Source organism: Lytechinus pictus, chromosome 7, assembly GCF_037042905.1.
Source record: "Lytechinus pictus isolate F3 Inbred chromosome 7, Lp3.0, whole genome shotgun sequence".
Taxonomy (NCBI): domain Eukaryota; kingdom Metazoa; phylum Echinodermata; class Echinoidea; order Temnopleuroida; family Toxopneustidae; genus Lytechinus; species Lytechinus pictus.
Genome location: NC_087251.1, coordinates 22390415 through 22412824, shown reverse-complemented (window position 1 = coordinate 22412824; position 22410 = coordinate 22390415). Strand labels below are relative to the sequence as shown.

The window sequence follows — 22410 nt, the reverse complement described above, 5'->3', positions numbered from 1 at the left end:
ATAAGAATAAAGCTAAGAAGTAACTATTAGGAATACCCCTTCAAAAAAACAAAGATTCATCTTCGAGCGGCCGATCGGGGAAAATATGGCCCCCCTATTGGCGAAGGCTGGATCCACCCCTGGGACAAACAATTGCAATTTATGTCGTTGTCCAGAGTCAAGAGATTCCGATGCTGTCCCGCGGTCCACCAACTTTCGACAAATGCCTCTCAGGTCTCCATTGTGATTTGATTTGCACTTTTAAAGGAATTGATGCGAAAAGTCTTATTATTCCCAACGGGAGCGCCGCTGCCTGTGTGTGTGTGGGGGGGGGGGGACCCGCATCACCTTTCCCCTGCTCTCGACATCCTTCTCGTCAATGCACGATTTTAACAATGATGTTTGTAAAGGAGTAAGGCTGATGGTGCAAGAATTTGTGATTATGCTTATAGTTTTTAGATTGTCATGAAAACTTTTACTACGACTTCTACTACCACCACCGCCGCCGCCCACCCCCCAAAAAAACCCGGTAGCAAAATTTGGTTATTACGCAATTGATTTTAACACAAAAACGATGCACTCTAAAACAATCTCAAATATTACTCTAGTATTATCAGTGGGTCAATAATAATGTTCATATTAGGACCTGGCTAGCTTCTAGTGTTCAGAATGACAAGAATTCTTGTTATTTTCTATTTGTTATTTATTTTGTTCTTTTAAAACGGAAGGCAAATCTACTTATTTTAAACCACCAATTCATTTTTAAGTGATATATTGAATACTCTTCGAGTGAGGTATTTACATTCAAATTTCAGTTGACTGATTGTAGCGTGTGTGGTGAGAAATGTCCAGAGTTTTCTCATGTTTTATGCAACAGTGCCCATAAGGTGGCGCTATGGGGGCGGGAATTATGAGCAATTCTCTGATCAAATATTATGAGCAGATTATGGTCAGCAGACACACCAAAGTTTGCCGCTAGCCCTTTAAGGATCTCAAATTAACCAAACGAATTGCATTGTTGATTTGTATTTTTTGGACAATGCAGACGCCGATTGCACGACAGGGTCTTTCCAGGGACCGTCTTTCGTGTCGCCCATCTTTTATGACGCGGTGTACAGTGTATGCGGGATATTTCTGAAATTTATGATAAACGAATAAAATTCTTTAGCCAGCTTTTTAAATCATTTCTTTTTCAATTTCATGAGATGTCACATAATTTTATAAACAAAAATTTTGTTTACTTTAACGGACGAATGAAATATGTTTGCAGGTTATTTGATATGCGTTTCACATGACACATAGTACATGGGCGACACGGAAGACTGTTCTTGCAAAGACCCTCTCGTGCAATCGGCCCCATGGTCATCACCACTTTAGTGGTCATGTCGTGTGGCGTAGTAATATATCGCATTAATCAACAGTGAGACTGCTCTGTACAGATTTTTTTCCTTTTTAAAGAAGGAGTGGCTGATTAGGCCTATACATCTCCTTGATAAAATGTTGATCCTTTCAACTCTTAATGCTGTATCACTTTGCCTTTACTAATCCCATTGAGGTGAATGCTAATACACTTCGTCATTGTCCTACAACATACTTTCAACGGAAAGATATCTATTATTTAGACTATATTATTTTCTGGCGAATACATTTTGTACTGATCGGTAAATGCGTCGCTGCACAGCATTTATTTCGACACGCATTGACTCATTGAACCCATTCAATAAAACTCCAAGTAAGCACCACACCCTTGTCACAAGTCAAGAATACAGCCTAGGCTACAGGTCCAGACAGATTTCGTCTTTAGGTTTGCAGAGTAAAACCAGTCTATTAAGATGGTAAGTTCACCAAGTTGGAATCATAATTCAAAACTTATTTTCCTCGCCTACATGACTTACGATGCAATGTTCCATGCAGGTCGGGTATAATTACGAAGATGTAAAAATGGCCTATCTTCAAACCATTTTATTTCATAGTCCTAGTTGATAATTGTTCTTCCACCATAGACCTATAAAAATGGACATTCATCGGGTAGTTAATGAATCACTTAGCTGTGGCTGTCATTGTCATCTGAATAATATTCTTTTCATATTTGTCTATAGTTTATCGCGAATTACATGCAGTGTTTATCGCGAAATACGGTTTCTATCGCCGAAAATTTTTATCGAGCGAAATATAGAGTTTATCCATGCATATTTTTGTCACCCAATAAACATAGTTTCTCTCGATAAACTTTGTTTTCACTCGATAAACAGCGTTTTTCGGTGATAAAGCGTTACGCGTTCAACTTGTGTATCACTTTGATCTGTCACAATGAATAGTTGCCGATTCCATTTTGACAAAATATAGGCCTACCTCTCCTTGATAATCATTGGACCTTTGTAATAGGTCCATCATGGGATTCACCATGATGTCACTGTTCCTGCATCGCATTCCAATTCTAAGATCGAGGGACGTTCTATACACCCACTTTTTATGATCAATGCTACTGGATGTTCTCTATTTTACCGGATTTCAGTGTTGCTATATATAAGGGCCCCGTTGCAATAAAGTTACCATTATGACCTCGTACTATTTGAGTGCCATTATGAAACTTTACCATCCAATGGTATCGACGACAAGATAAAACAGAAGTCTCAACAATCACATTCAGACGTGTCAATAATGGGCACTTTTTTTTCAGGCGACAGTTTCTCGGAGCAACAAGATAAAGTCAGATTCCAATTGGCTTGTCCAGTTCGTAATGATGCATCAGTACATTTTATGGGTATAATGTGTATCAGCGAACAGAAAGAACCATAATTCGAGTAATATTAAAAGTTAATTATCTCAGATTCACGCAAGAACACGCATAAATTACTGTACAAATTATGTTCATAATTTCATGAGTGAGCTCTAATGGCGCTAATTGTCGGAAGATGCTGAAATTAGTCAATTTTATAAGTATAGTTTAACATTTTTATATATGTCTTGTTTTCACGAATCTTTTGTATTATTTTTGCATGAAAATATCACAAGGGCTTTACTTTTTGTTGTCCATAACTTATTTGAAATTTGCAAAAGAAATTTATCCAAACCAATGCTTCTAGACAAAAGTAGTGAATACGGCTCCGAAGGGTTAACATCGGCACGCCACATGGGATATCATCCCACGTTGAGTGCTTTGTCAGTGATTGGAATGCCTTTGTATTCCGATAGATTTTCAAACGCATGTGTCTGAGTTTCCTACCCTTCCCAACTCGCCCCTGCTTTTATGCAACAGAACCCTTGTCGTCAACTTGAGATTTTAACTGCAATCTGGATTTATTTCTTATTCGTCTATTGCAAATTCGTCCAATTGCCAACTCGTCTACTATAATTTGGTCTACCATCAGTTCGTCCACTATCCACACGGTCTAATTGCCATTTCGTCCAATCACCATTTCGTCTAATAACCAATTGGTCCAATAGCCATTTAGTTTATATACCATTTTATTTGATCCACTTCGACTAAGTGTATTGTGTAAAATTAATGAAAACGAAATGTTATATATATATAGGCCTAGCTCAACTGGTTATGAGACGAAATGGTCATAGGCGAAATGGTGATTAGACGAAGTGATGATTGGACCAAATGGTTGTTAGACGAAATGTTGATGGACGGAATGGCATTAAAGTAGACTATTCGGTAAGTGGACGAGTTTGCGGTATATAGACGATTGGCAATTTACCACAATCTGCACATCTTCAGATAAATATGTAGGGGAGAGTTGAGTAATTGAGGCCCTGGGTAAATAAGGCCCCAATTAGTTTTTAGCCCACTGCTCAAGTTTATCAGTGTCAACGGAATGCTGTTTGTGTGGTATTTGAGACAGATCTCGAGTATAAACAAATGTCTCATAGCCCATTTGACGAGCACAAACTCAGCAGCACCTCAAATTAGTGGCGATGTACTGTACCCATCCATCGATGTATATCAGCTTTTATCTTAGTTTACCTTTTTAAGGCATTGTTACACATGCTAATACTTTAGTAAAAGTCGCCACTTTCCCTCTTTTTTGACTGGAAGCCTAGTTATGAACTTCATATGCCTGATGGGGCAAATGAGACCCTCTGCATTAAAACATAATGAGTACTGTATATGGTTACATCAGTTCTGTTAAACAATACAAATGCAGTGAAGATATCTCCACACTTGCTTACGTATACTATTTCCAATAGAACATGACTGTAGAAACATAATATAACTGACAGTTAAAAACATAATCTGACAATATTTCTTTCCATGTTATTGGATAGCATTCATAAATAAATCTTTAAATGGGGTCTTTATGAAAATAATTAAATATTAATCCTGTGATATACTATTAAATGTTCAGTGATTGTATATCAAACCAACTGAACCATTTTTACTTTATAGCAACACAAAATAGTTTCTTAATCAAGGGCTGGCCTCATTTGCCTCATTTCGATGGGGCAAATAAGGCTCCTGACGCTCATTAATATGCAAATGAATATGATTAGTCCTCATATTTCTATTGATTAATGTAGGTCTAGTGACGATCTGGTATTGGGCATCTAATCACTTTTCTACTGCTATGCATTAAAAAGATATGATTGGAATTCTGAAAAGGGGGCCTCTCCCTCCTACACCACCTTGTGAGAGCCGGAAATTGCTAATAAGAATTCCCTGATAAACTAAACACGCATAAATATTTAAGGCGAATATTTATTTTCTGGTTGCGTGCTCGGTTTCCATTTCCGAAGGTTACTGACCTTCCACCATCAAGCTTGATCAGTATGTTTAGGTCTGGTCTGTCTGACTCGCTCTGCGAGATAATCGGAGTCAATATACACAATCAACATTTCTCTTGAACCCGCTTTTACCTTCTGGAATATCTTGAAAATGTTCAATATTTTATCATAGAGAGTCTGCATTTGTAGAAATATATGAAAATTAGAGTAATTTATTTCGTTTTATTTTTCTTCTTGCTCCAATGCAGGCGTCTTCTCTTTATACAGCCGAAGAAATTGAAAGTAAGTAACATTTGAAAGTACGTTGTAAAATGTCCAGCATGACAAAGCAAAACAAAGAGGTCTTTCTCGAAAATTGATGAATATCAAAACGGCAGTTCTGGAGGAACGACATAATTGCAATTTTTCCTCAGCACCGAAAGTAGCTTAGGACGAAACTGGCTGTTGCGGTTCACCAAATTTCGACAAAGACCTCCCAACTGCCTTTGTTATTTGACGGGCATTTTCAATACATTTACTCTGACTTGAATCCTCCATACGTCGATGAGCAAAAAAATAATAGCGTATTTTTGCAATCACTTCGAAGACGCTTTCTACAACGCACCAATTATTCCTTTGACGTTCAAGTCAAATCGCAAAGGACAGCTGAGAGGTTTTTTTTCTAAATTAAAAGGATCGAGACAGCAAATCGTCCGAAGATTCGGACCGAACGAAAAATTTCAGAAAATGTCATTTGTCCAGAGTCCAGCGTTTCATCAACATTTTCGTCCGAAAAGTTGTCAGATCTGACATCTTTCCTTGATTCTGATTGGCCGAGAGGCAATGTTACTATAGTAACTGTCGGATAAAATGGTACTTGTCGGATAAAACGTCCGACGAATCCTTTCATGAAACGCTACCCAGGACGACACTTCTGTTTTGATTCATCGATTTTCGACAAAGTCTGTTTTATCATTGAAGGGCTTTTGACAAAAGATTCTCTGCGTTATAGAAGCGTGTGCGAAGTGATTGCGGAAACTCCCTATTGTCTGGGCCTCATCCAAAACGATAGCAACTGATCCAATGATTCAATCATAATTATGGAAAACCATGAATGTCACAATTCCTAACAAATGAGCAAACAAATCTGAGCACACTGATTGACCGAATGACGAATGCACGGGACCCGAGTTCCTCTTATTATTTTGAGGAACACTTTATGGTTGGATACCAAAAATGATAATAATTTTCTTTAAAATGCCATTTACTTTTTCACATTATATCAGATTTTATGACATTGTAAGCGTTATTGTTTATTTTTCTAAATTTATTCCTATCAATATTTAGCTGAGATGGATTTGATAATTTCATTGTGCATGTGCTCAGTTGCTCACTCGCCTACTCTATACGAATCATGAGAATTTTCTAAGAACATTATTGCCCACAGACCTGTTATAAAAGCATGATAGACCAAAGTGTGAGGACACGTGCGAATTCATATCACCTGAATGTCCATGGAAAAAATAGACAAATTCCGAAAATGACTCATGTAATTTATGGGCCCTATTTAATCAAAGACCACTGTTTTGTCGGAAACCACATTTAAAAATTCCCCGATTCCCCTAATTTCCTGTATTATAGTATGTTGTGTCTCGTTTACAGGTGAAAAATATATATACGGGGAAGGCGGGGTAAGTTGAGCCACCACCCCAGGCCAATTATGAATGAGTCAGACATTGTGATTGTGAGTGTGGGATATTGATATCCCATTGCATAACCCTTAACCGACCACATTGTTTTCAACATTGAAACAGTAAGTAGTTTTTCAAAGGGAAAATACAAATTTCAGCCCCAAAAAAGTTAGAAAGTGTGAAATATAGATATTAATTGCATTTTACCCACATGCATCTTTAAATGTGATAAGGACAAAAGACGACAATATTGTTAGTCCAGGTGTGGATCCTCATTCTTGTCGTATCACATGAAGCTCGGCCTGGGGTAAACATGGGGCAAACATGGGGCAAGTTGAGCCATGGTAATTCATATGGTAATGTATATATAAAAACACGTATGCAGGCAGAAAGAATCAAATTCACAAGTTTTACTTGTAGAGGATGTTAGTGTTTATAGAGAACTATAGAAAGTGAAAAGACTAAACAAAATTGTCATATGGTTCTTGTCCCGTAGCTTTCGTACATAGTTTTTGTGGCTTAACGTACCCCTCGTGTGGGGCAAGTTAAGCCATTTGACATTTTTTTCAAAGGTTACAGTGCATTTCATTGTGGGGGGGGGTAGAAAATTTCACAAGAATTAGATTTTAAGGTTAGGTACTTATTTCTACAAGATTATTTAGTCATATCAGTCCTAAAATGCATTAAAACGCAAAAAATTGCTCATTTTACCCCGCCTTCCCTATGGTTCATAGAATTAGAAATCTTCAGCTCATCAAATATCTTAGTCTTATGCATTTATTTTTTGCGTATGAAAAATATTCAATTTGATATCATAATTTTCTTATATAACACCTTGGCCTTTGTCCTTGGATTTCTATGCCTCGGCCTTGATGGTTTGGGCCTTGATTTCAACACTGACGTGAACAAAGAAACGAAATAATAGTCTGGTATTAGGACAGATTGAAATATATAACAGCAAATCTAGAACGCTCAAATATGAATCATTAGTCACACGTCTCTCTGTTGTTTAACAAATCTCCTTTAAGGGGAAGTTCATCCCGATATCAAGTCCTTTTTTAATAAAACAGAAAAAATATAAAAGCACAATGATGGAGGTCCGGCGATAAGCCATCAGATAAACTATTCACAATTTTGAAATTTCGACCCTGTGACGTCACATGCGAGCACCTACCCCATATGTCTTAAATCTAATAGATTCCCATTTTTATGGAGTAAAAACACTTTATACAATCTCATTTACCAGTTTATTCGCGTGCATTGTTTTGATAATTGAAATGTCTTCATTAAAATCTAAACTGAATATTTAACGTTTGATGAGGTAGTCCACCCCAACAACGGTTAATTTGAATAAAAAGAGATATAGTTGTCTATATCTAAATTACAGGGATTTAAAACAAGTCCACATGGACTGTAGTTAGGGACCAATCGAATTCCGGATTTAGTTTGAATCCTTAAGATTCATTTTTAAATCTCGAAAGATTTAAATTTAAATCATTTGAGATTTAAATTTAAGTCGTTAGGATTAAAACTAAATTCAGAAATCGATTGGTCCCTAGCTACAGTCCATCTGGACTTATTTTAAATCCCTGTAATTTAGAGTACACAACGCAGTTAGGAGCAAATGATAACTATTTATTTTGTATTTCTTTTAGGTTTTATTGTTTGTATAACACAATATTTCAATTTTTGCTGATTTGACAAGGAAAAACTTTATTAAATTAAAATGGCAATTGAATTCTGGGAGGGGTCAATTCTTGTTTCGAAGAATAATGTGGAGAAAATGGAAATATGACTTCTTATAACAAAATATAAAAAGCAAATAGTGATACACTGTTTTGTGAAATTAAGCAAAGATTTTAGATACCATAACTGTCTTATTTTGCATCTTATTTTGAGGTTATTAACAGCATGAAGTTTGGTTTATTTTTCTCTAATTTAAATTAGATATTTGCTAGGGAGACTATTCCTTTAATATTTTCTGTTTGAAAAATTGAATACTGTTATAAGAATTGATTGTTTAAACATGTTTATCTCTTCGCAGTAATCGATCGGTTGTTATAGTAATACGTTTCTGTGGAAATCTATAGTCATGTTGTTTAATTTTGTTTTACTTTGTAATGTTTATGATGATAATTTGTATAGAAATCGATGTTGTGTATGTGTCTGACATTTTGAAAAGAAATTCATACGTGTTATTAAATTTTGTTTACCGTGTAATTGACGGATGACAATTTTGCTTGATTTTGTTTTACTGACTTGTCTGATGATATAATTTATGCAAAAGCAAATAATTAATGAATTTTCTGAGAATTCTGATGGATTAAAAATAATCAAATTATATGATTATAAGGGCGTTGTCGGCATATGACGTCACAAAATGAGAACTTGATAGAACCATAATTTCGTTATTCTTTATGGATTTTGGCCGTGAGTTCTTTGGGAGGTTTCCATGGCTTTCGTTTAGGAAAGCAAACTTGACGTCATGGTGAAATTTGGATTAAGTCCCAATTTCCCTTTATACTGTGTACTAAATAAGAAATCGTTAATTTGTTTTTTGTAGTTTGCAGGGGGATATTCTTATCATTTGACAGTGATCAAAACGGCTCTATCCATAGCAAAGAGCTGTTTGCTGCGCTGGAACAATGTGGATGTGGATTAACTGAGGAGGAAATTAAAGTTTACGTAGCAAAAGCCGATACGACCAGTAAGTCCATAACGAAGATTTATATCAGGAATCGCAAACTGATGAGTGAAACTTGTATACATATACATGTAACTCTTCCAGACACCCCTTCACGATCATATGACATGCATACTATGATTATGATACAAAATAATGCTTGTTTCTGATTTTGCCTATCTAGTTGCATGATTGACCTGTAGTTCACTATAAAAATATAAGAAAACGGATGAGTAAGATTTCTTTCAAAATGGCAAGTAGGTAGCACTCATAATCCATATGGTTCGTCCTTAAGTGATGATCCCGGCACTGTGAGGTGTTGATTTGACTATGAATGTTTACTCTTTACCACAAATTATGATTGCTTTACTTTATAGAATATATCACAGGGAAGGGGGGGGGGCAAACAGCTGAAGGGGGTCCATCTTTTTGGAGGGGCTCAAGTCACAAATTTACGATGGCACTTCGGTCTGTATATACTGAGAATATGTCCAGGGGGTCCAATACGAGTTATAAAATTTATTTCGAGGAAAATTGCAAGCTTTCCACAGTGACACCTTTTTTGTAGTGAGATTGAAGGATACTTTGCACAATTTTGGTGAATTTAATATGATTTTCAACAAAACTGTAAGCTTGCATTTTTTTTTTTTGGGGGGGGGAATTGAAAATATGGAAAATTGATCGCCTTATTGTGAAGCATGTATGATGCTTATAAGCATGGGCGATGGAACGTATTTTTTTTTTTGGGGGGGGGCAAAGCCCCCAAAGGGCACTTATATGTGATAATTGGCATTTTGGAGCAAACTGATATTTTCACCATGAGATCATTTGCGTGAAGTAGTTGTGTGTGTTGTAGGAATTAAGTTGAGCAATGCCTTTTTGAAGTGATTTCTGTTTAAAAAAATATATACTCAGGCTTTTTTTAAAGAAAATTTCAAATTTGAAGTTGTGAACATTTCTTCTTGGTCAATTATGGCGCTGATTACTGTTAAAATGGCATCTTTGCGAGCGCGAATCGCGAGCTCAAACTTTTAAACATTTCCTGAAATAAGCCATGAAAATTAAATATTCCGAGAAATTTTTGTTATGAAAAAGATGTGTATCTAACTTAAGAATTTAGTGACTGATGAATGGGATACATATCTCACAAATCAAGTAATGCAAGTATGAAGAGCAAGATGAAAATTCGTGATATTCCCATATGAAAACTGGACATTCTAAGCACTTTTTGTAACCAAGAACATGTAGAGTACCTCACTAAACAATAATTGATGCGAGCCAAAAACTTGTGATATTCCAACTTAAAAACTGAAAATTCTGAGCACATTTTATAACCAAGAACATCGAGTACCTAAAGCCCCTTTCACAATTGACGTACGACCATTTGCGACCTTTTGGTCGTGCGACAGGCTGCAACAGGCATCAATCGCTAGTCATCTCATAAGATCGCACAGAGGCTTTCACAGTTGCAACAGCTGTCGTACAACAAAAACAACCAGTAAACCCCATTGCACGAGTAAGTCGCATATGCTCTGTGTGTATTTGAGTTTTGTCAGACGTGTATCAATCAGATATGATTATTTACGTCTGGGACCGACCTTTAACGTCACCATCCGAAAGACGTGACCAGGGCTCGAACCTCGAACCTCTGCATCAATTTGTAACTTCCCCACAGCTTGGATTACAGGCGCACGCCACAACGCCCAGTTGTGGCGCGCTCTTATTGTGCTCGTGCGATCACATGCGAGTGTTGCACGAGAGATTGCGAGTGGAACGGTCGCATACATGCGAATGAAACGGTAGTGCAATGTTGTAAGCCGTTGCGATCGGTCTTCCAACAGTCTTATGGCCCATATTATTATCGCAACCAGTCGCAAGACAGGTCTCTGTACATGTAGGTCGCTTGCACATGTGCAAGTGTTGCACGACCTCCAGTCAAGTAAATGCGACTACTTAGTTGTGCCACCTCTCGCACCAAGTCGTACAACGTTGAACAACACTCGCACGATGATCGCCCGACCGATGGTACGACCACGGGTACGGCCTGATGCGAGTGAATCGATCGTATTTGATCGCGTTCGGATTTTGAACATGTTCAAAGTTCAGATGTGACCAGTCGCGACCACCTCGAGTTCGTGCGACCGTCTACAACGACTGCGAGTGCTCGCAAGACACCAAGAGATCGATCGTGCAACAACATGAAAAAACTGTTGCAGGCGGTCGTAAACTGGTCGGACGATAATTGTGAAAGGGGCTGAACGGTCGCATACATGTTAATGCAACGGTAGTGGAAAATAGTAGGCCGTAAATTCCAATCGGTCTTGCAACAGTCTCGTATTATCGCAACCAGTCGCAAGACTGGTCTCTGTACGGTCTCCAGCACATGTGCAAGTGTTGTACGACCTCCAGTCGAGTAAATGCGACTATACTTAGTTGTGCCACCTCTCGATCACCTCCGACCACCTCGAGTTTGTGCGATCGTCTACAACGACTGCGAGTGCTCGCAAGACACCAAGGGATCGATCGTGCAACAACAACAAAAAACTGTTGCAGGTGGTCGTAAACAGGTCGTACGTCAATTGTGAAAGGGGCTTTAAGCACCTTTCAAAATTGACGTATACGTCCAGTTTACGACCGCCTGCAACAGTTTTTTCTTATTGCACGATCGATCTCTTGGTGTCTTGCGAGTACTCGCAGTCGTTGTAGACGATCGCACGAACTCGCGATGGTCGTGACTGGTCGCATCTGAACTTAGTCGACTGGAGGTCGTACAACAGTTGCACATGTGCTAGCGATCTATAGAGACCAGTCTTGCGACTGGGTGCGATTATAATATAGGCAATAAGACTGTTGCAAGACCGATCGCAACACGGCTTACAACATTGCGCTACCGTTGCATTTGCATGTATGCGACCGTTCCTCGGTATTACAAAATAGGGGTTAAGAATAAATAAAAGAGGGCAGAAAAAATAATAAAAATTGTAATATAAACTGCACGAAATTAAAAGGGCAAGATAATTTTATAATTTTGTCTTTTATAACACAAATCAAACTTTTCCGAAATAAAACCTAGAGAAAATAGGGTAAGGGCATTCCTCCCTCAACAAATTACGTATACTGAATTCGGGTTTAAATTAAACTCTTCTAAGGTTGTGGTTTCTACGGAGCCCGGGAAGGGACATGGTAAAAATATTTTTATCTCGTTAAAACGAGATAGTTATCTCGTTTTAATGAGATAGTATCTCGTTAAAACGACATAGTATCTCGTTTTAATGAGATAGTATCTCGTTAAAACGACATAGTATCTCGTTAAAACGAGATAGTTATCTCGTTTTAATGAGATAGTATCTCGTTAAAACGACATAGTATCTCGTTTTAATGAGATAGTTATCTCGTTTTAACGAGATACTATGTCGTTTTAACGAGATACTATCTCATTAAAACGAGATACTATGTCGTTTTAACGAGATGCTATCTCATTAAAACGAGATAACTATCTCGTTTTAACGAGATAAAAATATTTTTACCAAGTCCCTTCCCGGGCTCCGTACATTTGTGATTGAAGACCTTTTTTTTTTTTTTTGCCTTGTCAAATTTTTTGGCGGACGGTTTTGCCCCCCCCTGTGAAAAATCACAGGTACGCCACTGACGACAGCTTTTGCATTTGTGAAAGCCTCTGTGCGATCTTATGAGATGAATAGCAATTGATGCCTGTTGCAGCCGACCAAAGGTCGCAAATGGTAATACGTCAATTGTGAAAGGGGCTTTACTAAACATAGTTGATACGAGCGCAAAGCGCGAGCTAAAAATGTGCGATTTTGGAACCGAAAATATATTTTGTATTATACTTCAAAAAGGATATTTCATTTTGAAAAGGGTCTTTAAAGGGCACATTTCATTTTGAAGAAATAGCACTTTCCATTTTGTTTTTCCTACGGGGAATTTAAGGCCCCCCGCCACCCCTGCTTATAAAAAAAATATGATCAGGGTTTCCTCTTAATTAATATTCCACGCACGTATATTAGGGCCCCACAGTATAGCCCTGCTGAAGCACCCCCAATATTTTCGTGAGGGAGGGGGAGGGGTGCATCCATTGACGAGTAGATATCATGTGCGTCCATCACGGTCCATGGGGTTTCGAGAAGCACCATATAAGTATTCTTTTGATGTTCTGAATATGCACCGCTTAACAAGTATTGGAAGCAAAACGGTACCCTTGACAAGTATTCCCTTAATTTGACCCCCCTGAACCAGAGTAGGCCTACAGCGATAGTTTAACAGCACTATCTCCCGGCAATTTTTTTCCAATATGTATATATGCACATTTGAGTTACATTTACATCAGAGAAGCAAACAAATACAACTGATGAGTAAGCTTGCAGTTAACTTTGTATTTGATTTGATTCCATGAAAATGGGATGAAATATTATGTTAATCCCTTCCAGAAATTTCATGACCTTATATAACTTTCATGAATACTTGCAGGTAAAAAACATCAAATACAATGATAATTTAACACCACTTAATGATAATTAAACTGCTTAATATATAGTCCAGGTATTGAGCACATTTGAAGATAGTATGATCAGACATAGTATCCCTAAATTAGACCCCAAAATAGCCAATCTGGAATAAAATTATTGGAAATGGTTTTTCAACTATTTGAGTCGACATTTACCAAAAAACTAAGGAATACGGGGTGGGAAAGTATTTTTTCAAGGTCAAATATATACTGTATAATGGTATCTCTGAGATGAAAAGGCGCAGGTTGGTGATCATGGTGTCAAAATGCACAGATTCTTACAAGCATTTTGACACCATGATCACCATTCTGTAATATTTTATCTGGGAGATACCATTATACAGTATATTTAAAAAGGTCATTGACCTTTTACCTTGAAAAAACCACTTTTCCCACCCCGTATTCATCCTAAGATTTTTGGGGTAAATGTTGACACCTATATCTACTCAAATCAGTTGAAACCAACTTCCAATAGTTTTATTCCAGATGGTTACTAATTGCGGGATACTAACATCTCTTTAAACTTTAAAACATTTTATTATCCTAGATGTGTGCATGTACATAAAAGTATTGCATAGGAAATAAATAGCTGTTGAGCACACTTGTACTTGCACATTACTGTTCGACCTGAACACGTAGCCTTCATAGCGAAATATATACCATTTTTACACGTGTGTTTCTTGTCATGATGAACTCGTCAATGAAGGCACCCCCCCCCCCCTCCTGTGCTGCGTGTGTTATTCTCCATTAGCAGCAGCCCCTGTAATTTCGTTTAGGTGTTCAGAAATTGAAAAATATTACAAAAATGAGTGAAACTCCTTTTTTTGGCTTGTCAAATTTGGAGTCAAATTTCTCGTAACCAAAATGACATTCAGTTTGTAGTGAAGCCCTCTTTTTGCTTGTCAAATTTCTATCAAACCTCTTACAAACATTTGCAAATATTTTTTTTCTTTCAGAAAGCTATAACACTCTTGAATGCTATGCATAGGGAAATTGCAAATTTAATCGTGCGCGTGGAATCATTGGTGAAAAGATAGATAACTTTTTATATTATATGCCTTCTAATAAAATAATTTGTCCTCCCACTCTTTTCTTGGGGAGGTGGAGCCGTATATGCATGTTACGTCCATAGCCGCCCCACCATTTCCCGCCCGCTTATATATGTTGCCCCTGGTATATTTTTTTATTTGGAACGGAAACCCAGAAAACATGAATTCATATTGAAACTTTTGATATTTTCTTCTACTAGACGACGGAAAAATTGATTTTGAAGAATTTTTGATGATGATACCACAAGCGGAATCCACATACAGTGAAGAGGATATTCGAGGATGTTTCAAAACACTTGACAAAGATGACAACGGTTGTATCAGGTGAGCTAGACAGAGATTTGGGAAGGGGCAGACATTTTGAGGGGGCCCAGACTTGGCGTAGCGGGAGAAAATTGTAAAGGTTGCGAGGTAAAAAGCGAGCTAACAAAAAGTTTGATCTTTAAGTACAAAAATCTAATTTTGGGATAGATTACCCCCTTTTTCCCTTTCATTTTGTTCCTCCCTTCTCCCTCTTTTTTTCTTTCTTTCTTTCTTTCCTTTTTCGTCTTCTTCTTCTTCTGCTACTACTGCTACTACCACTACTACTACTACTTCTACTTCTACTTCTACTTCTACTTCTTCTTATTTATAATATATTCTTCCCCCTATTCTTGATCCTTCTCCTTCCATTTCCCCCTTTTTCCTCTTCTTAATTATTTTCTTCAGTTTCTGTATTTGCAATTTATATTTTTGATGATTCAGCTAACTCCACCAAGCTACCCACTCTTAGTTATCTGTAATCACCTTGCACGGATCCGGGGATGGGAAGGGGGTTGGGGGTGACGAGCGAGCTCTTCCGACCATAAAGAAAAAAAGGTGACTTTTTTGTGGAATAGGCATTAGAAAACTGTTTTAGTTGTCAAACAGGCGTACTGCTTGAATCGTTTTACTTTCCACACTACACATAAGCCATCTGTTTTGATGATGATGCTGATAACAATTAAGAAATTGAAAATATTTTAATAAATAATAATTGATTATTTTCTTGCTCAGTGCTAAGGAGTTGCGAGAGGCTTTGGGCGAGGCTTGTATCAACATGTCTAAAGAGAAAGCTGATCAATTGATCAAGGAATGTGACAAGAATGGTGACGGTTTGGTCAACTATGAAGGTATGTAGTTGAGTATGAAGGGATGAACAGAAGTGTTCATGTATATCTGGGAGAATCACTGACGACCGCTTTTTTTGCTCTATATTTCGACATCGCAGTGTAATTTCATAGAAACTTCATAATCTTTTTTTACAGGACCATTTCCGAGTCTGAAAGTGTATTTCCTTCGCTTTTCATTTTTAAAATTTCGTTTTCTTACGTTTAACAAATATGCCTACACTCTTGAGGTCGAGGTCCGAAAGATTTTTACATAACCTGTGACCTATGTAGTTTTTTTGGCCATTTACCTTTCTCGCACATAATCATGTCAAATTTTAAGGTTCAAACATCCAATTTGATATATAACAGGTAAGATTGGTAATTATGTTGTTTGTTTCGTCAATTCAGAATTCGTCCAGATGTTGGTGAATGTTCTACTTTCCACTTCATAAAGACGATGAACGGCCCAAGCCTGCTTTCCAACACTAAAACACCAGAGTCAGAATGACTATATCATCAGCTGCGGATGCAAATGATATATCAACAAAATCTTACTATATAGTAAGATTATGTTCGATATATCATTTGCATCCGCATCTGATGCATTTACTACATTGTTATGGTTTCAAAGTAATTAAAAAAACAATAGTTTAATTATAATCTTGGGTAAATCCTTTGATTTTTGTGTAGTATTCCTGAAGGGAGAATTATATCCATTATCGGTCATATCTCTTAGTTCTTAGAACTTCCGATTATATTCAGTTAGAATTAATCTAATTTTTAAGTACAAAATTGCTCTACTCTAGATGTTCATTGTACTATATCTGGCTAATAAAACTTTATAATTTCTACAACCCTGTTTTTTTTTTAAATAAATATTTGTCAATTCTTTTTATCTCCATTGTGAATGACCTCTAACCTTAAATACACAATAGTAAAAGTTTGGCGTGGAGAGTGCACAGTAAAAACGCTGTTTAAGATTTTATACAACGCTGTTTACTATATGAACCTTACAGTATTTGTTTAACAAATTTATTTTCTTCGCTTGTAAAGTAATGTAAGGTTTATTCACATTCTTTTTTTTTTCATGATCTAAGCCTCGTTCTTCAAATCAAAGGAGGAAAACGCAAGATGGGGTCGGCTTGTTTTCTCCTTGTGTTACAGGATCATGTTTAATTTATTGAAAATTAGATATTGAAAATTAAACTTTGTTGCTTAAGATTTAAACAGTTGTTTACAGTTGTTTAAACTGTTTAAACAATTGCTGTAAGGTTCATATATTAAACAGCGTTGTATAATTTTTTTTGCTGTGTGTGGGAAGGAGGGGGGATGGGCGATGCAATGCTGTCTTTTTTCAAAATATTACCCACTTATTAGTTATAAAATAGGTTTATGTATAGCGGTGCTAAACTTTGTACACATTTGAGCAGGCTGAATTGCATGGACATATAATATACATGGCATGAGTCCACGTTGCAGAGAAACCATGGAGGCAGCAATTCAAAAACTTCACCAAGAATGATTACCGTTTTGAAATTGATTTGGTGCGAATTCAATACTATAGCACTAAATAAAACGTTGATACGCGCGAATGGGTGATAGACACGTATTATCCCTGTGGGCCTCACACATATTTTATTTCATAGTTTAGCTACAAATATATATCATTTCTTTATTACATTAATGTGAAGCATCATTATAAACTTTATGGAGCATGCCTCTATTTAAAATCTTCACTAACTTCACAATAAAAGAACGAGATTCTTCATAATTCACTCATTGAAATGCGTAGTCTGTTTTGTCTATTAGTGTGAATGACTGTTTGTGACTGATAGTAATGATCAGTGACAAAATGAAGCCAAATATAAATCCCCTTCCCCAATTTTTTTTTTATATTTCTGAATATGAATATATAAATATATATATATATTATTTATTTATTTATATATATATGTGTAGATATTATATACATTTATATCAAAGTCGATCAGAAAGAGCACAGATTCACGAGTATATTCATACTTGAACGTCCGAGCTCTATATAATCTTTGAACCATAATGACCGAGATTGTTATGGTTTCAAAGTAATTTAAAAAAGTTTAATGATAATCTTGGGTAAAATCCTTTGATTTTTGTGTAGTATTCCTGAAGGGAGAATTATATCCCTTATCGGTCATATTGGATTAATTCCTCTAAACTTACAGCAACAAAATTAAATCTGAAATGCTTTTGATTAACAATAAAATACCCTAAAAACTGTTTTTGAGGATTTTGATTCTGGCCAAGTCAATATTAAATGTATTTCTTTATTCTAATTGTTCAGATATTCGTTAAAATATCAATAGTTCGGTGGGGAGGGGTATTCGAGGTAACATCTCAACATATTTCTATGAGGTGTGTCGGCTAACATTTTCAAGCAAAATAATTCCAGCTTGCTATGGTACCATCATCTTTTATGCTTTTGTAATGGCCGTCTGTTAAGGAGCATTTTGGTAAATTTACCAAAATGTGCCGTAACAGTCGTCCTTGTGTCCAAAAGACATTTGTCAATCAGAAATATTTAATTTCACGTCATTTTTCACATGTCGCTGGGTTAGATGCATGACGGATGTGAATAATAGGCCTATACTCGGTTGTTATGTCCCTTTTTTTTTGGGAGGGAGGCGGGGATGGATTAGAGTGTAATTCAGTTAATAAGAGGGATTTTCAGCTCGTTCTGGTGTCAGCTTTTCTCTTTTCTATTACGGACACCACACAGGCGCGGATCCAGAGTCGGACTTTTAATGCCCGAAAAATTGTACATGCTAAAAATAATTTAAAAGGAAAAGGTCATCAGTCCAAAATGAAGGACATTTCGTCACCAGAAAAGCTTGACAAGCACACAAAAAAGTAATCGCTCATTTAACTGGGGTGCAGGGTGCGTAATTGGTAATAAAGGCTTATACAGGGGTTCATTCAGGGTATTTTCATATCTTACGGACGCCCGCACCTTCCGCCCCCCTTCCTGGGACTCGTGGCGAGTTATGGTCTATTGGCTTAGTCAGCATGGTTAGGTATCCATTCATAAAGTCTCTATCTTTATCAAACATAGAAAATACTAATCAAGCATTATCATTCAATATTCCTTCTGATCATTAATGTTACAGCACACATCTTTCGTGTTTATTTTTTTATTCAGGAGATTTAATATATAAAAAAAATCGTACGTCAAAATAACAAAATTACAATTACACTGAATTTTGTAATGCTTCCTAAAACTAATCTTAGGGTCAATTTTCGAGCTAGTAACGAAATCTTAATTTTTGTGTTATATACACAACAAAAAAAGTAAGTCCCCCCTAAATCAAATTGCTGTAACTTTTGAACGGAATTATTTTGAGATATGATATTCCGTAGATGGTTTTCTACACTCATTAAGCAACTCCCGGAGAAAAATAAGATTGATCGGTTGAGTCATGCATGAGTAATTAAAGATTGAATTAAAAATGACCATTTTTGAAAGTCACAAGAGTCGTTTTTCAGATTGTGCACATACAAAGTTGGGCAAATGTTGTCTTTAGGTGAATTTTATGGTATTATGCTGTTTTACTATCCATCATTTAACCACTCCACACACAATTTTGATATCATATATTCATGGTTGAGTGAGCACAATATATTGCAGGGGCCTCAGAAGCGAGGGGGGGGGCTGGGCGGGGAGCTTCATCCCCCCACTTTTTTCCAAAAGCATGTACAAAAATGTAGAAATGACCATACGATTGTGATTTTTTGCATGGTCAGCCCCCCCCCCCCCCCTTTGAAAACCCTTCCCCGGCCCCTGTATTGTAACGTATCATCATAGGGGTTTATGGTTGTATCTTCTACAACTTGTTAGATCATGTTAAAATTTGAAAATGTTGGTGGCTCCCCCGATTATAGGCCCCTCCCCCATTTTAAAATTCTGGACCCATCACTGATTTGTCCATAAATTAAACTGATCATGAGAAATTGTTAGGAAAATAATACATTTATGCAGTATAAAGAGTATTTATTCCTAAGTTTTCGAATGTGCTCGCTCAACCATGAAAATTTTTAAAGTTTGGAAAGTGTGTGGTGATAGAAATGATGGATGATAAAAACAATAGGAATTAAAGTCTTATTTGAAACCGAATATGCCCCCAATATTCACTTTATTACCCTTTAAAATTAGTCTGTGACATTGAAAATACCAATTTTTCCACTTTGATGCGTGCTCACTCATCCATAAATAGACAAATCGATTTCATTTTTGCACAGAATTCTGCCCATAGGTTGATAAACATTACTGCCAAATGACATTGCTAAAGACAGCCGTGAAAAAAAGTTCCACCATATTGAATAAGGGGTTACTTATTCTTAAACATGTGCACCCATAATGTACACAGGTCTATGAGAAACGAAGTCATAATTTTAACAAATATGAAACGAAGGTTTGTTTCATGGACGGTTTTTGTTACTTCTGCCAATAGTTATTTCATGAAACTTCGTACATGGCTTCAGAGTAACACTATCCAAAAGGCGCGCACATCAAAATAACCATTCGATACGACACAGAGTGGGGCCAAGGCCTTGAACTTTCTTCTCATTTGCATAATTTTCGAATATTGTGTGCTCACTGATGCATTAAACATCGGGATTTTCATAAAAATCAAATCAAATGAACTATGCAAGGAGGTTTGTGACAGATATCCATTGTAGCAAATTGCATTTTTTTCCAATAACGTAAAAAAGAGCTAATCGCATTCCACATGTTCATTCAAGCGTGGATATTTAATTAAACGCCTTTGAATCATTGAAGCATGTTAATTGGTCGTGAACATAACGAAAAAGTTGAGAAAAGATCATTTTCAGTTCTCAAAATGAACCAATACTTGCCTAAGATATTTGAAAATCGTATTTTTTGTTTTCAATAAATGTTCATTGAACCGTGAAACGATGAATATTGTTTTGAAACTCTTCCAAAAATAACTGTCATCATATTCTATCATTTTTATTGATATAAATGTGTAAAAAATCCAATTATAGCAAATTTGGACTTGTGTTTATTCAACCGTGAAATTTAGCCAAAAAAGTTGTATCGTTTTTTAGAGAGTACATTTTACAAGCCTTCTGACAATTTTTTTATGATGAGAATGTGGAATTGGTTCCAATAAAATGGAATCAAAGTCATGATATTTGGCTTGTGACTTTTGAAAAGGGAGATTTTTGCCTTCTGACGGTGCCTACTGAAGCATGAAGTGAAATAGGTCCATAACATTTACTCAGAGGGTAGCTTATAAAATTACCTACACGCTCATGTAAAAATATATTAAAAACTCGCATTGGTTCGGAAATTATTGATGTTTGTTTAAGGGGGGACTTACTTTTGTTGTTGTGTATATAATGTATCCAGCATTCCCAGTACACCCACATGGTGGTCCACTTACACTAAACATCAAATTTTTAATGATTATTTGCATAAAAATTTGAAATATAGCAATTCTATGATATATTATACTGTATGTCATAAAACGTTGATATTTTGATGACAAGCAATATCTACTAAATGCAAGATGTAGCCAATCTGCATCTACACCATGCGGCAAGCCTTCATAAAGAACTTATACTGAATTAACACCTATTTCTACTTTGGTAAGGTAATGATCATTGTTAGTGATCAGTAAAATTTTGAGAGAGACAAGTGTTAGCTTTATTGAAGAATAAGTCAGGTGCTTAACTATGTAAATAGTTTAAATTGAGTTAGAACGTGCATCTGATCACTAGTTGCATATCATGTGAATTAATCACAGCGGGGAACTTGCATTATAATATGCAGCATTCATATCGCGCTTAATACAAATGATTCTAAGCGCTCCATACTATTACCCCGGCTCTATAATGACATGTGCTTGTATAAAGCCATTGCAGTTTGAAATCCCATCGAGGCAACAAGTTTCCCTCCCCTCCCACCCTATGTATTTTTGTTTTATGATATCAGGGTTTTATTTTATAATATCTAGAGGAGAGGACCTAACGTCAGTACAAAATTTAGACACACGAGGTTACAGTGTGTGGGGGCTACATGACTGTGAGCATTGCAGTGTAACAATAAATGATTGTTGTGTGTTACCACACCAACTGACTTTACACGTAGAGCTGAGTTACTGTTGAGAATAACCATATCCAGGAATTTTGTGTATCACGATTTACGATATTCATAAGAAATATGACATGATGGTTGGGAGGCTGGGCAGAATTACGACAGTAGGTCAGCATGGTTGGGAGGTTTGGAGCGACATTGAGTTTTGAGTCTCTTTGATGGAATTCAGAGCATGGAAAATAATTAGGAAATTTTGTGTTTCACGACTTATGATATTCTTGTGAGATTTAAGTCTATGGTTGGGAGGTTGGGCAGAATTATGTCAGCATGGTTGGGAGGTTGGGAGAGACATTGAGTCCTTGAGCTCTATGATGCAAATAAGGAGCATGGAAAATGTTTAGGAAATTTTGTGTATCAGGATTTATGATGTTCCTGTGAGACACCACGGTAGGGAGGCTGGGCAGAATTATGTCTGCATGGTTGTGAAGTTTGGAGCGACATTGAGTTTTGAGTCTCTTTGGTGGAATTAAGAGCATGGAAAATAAATAG

At 36.6% G+C, this 22410-nt stretch overlaps 1 protein-coding gene across 3 annotated transcripts; it reads left to right on the top strand.

Moving 5' to 3' along the window:
* The first annotated feature begins 1007 nt into the window (after positions 1–1007).
* Positions 1008–17535, top strand: LOC129265910 (calmodulin-like). Of its 3 annotated transcripts, XR_010294122.1 has the most exons (7): positions 1724–1814; positions 4959–4992; positions 8944–9087; positions 14835–14958; positions 15670–15785; positions 16173–16282; positions 16357–16374. XR_010294122.1 is itself a non-coding variant. In XM_064102217.1 (6 exons), the coding sequence occupies exons 1-6, from the start codon at positions 1812–1814 to the stop codon at positions 16214–16216; spliced, it is 465 nt and encodes a 154-aa protein (XP_063958287.1). In that variant the 5' UTR covers positions 1008–1811; the 3' UTR covers positions 16217–17535. The 3 variants fall into 3 exon arrangements, 2 of the variants coding, with proteins under 2 accessions (XP_063958287.1, XP_063958288.1); XM_064102217.1 differs by having other exon boundaries at positions 1008–1814; positions 16173–17535; XM_064102218.1 differs by lacking the exon at positions 8944–9087 and having other exon boundaries at positions 16173–17535.
* The last annotated feature ends 4875 nt before the right edge of the window (positions 17536–22410 follow it).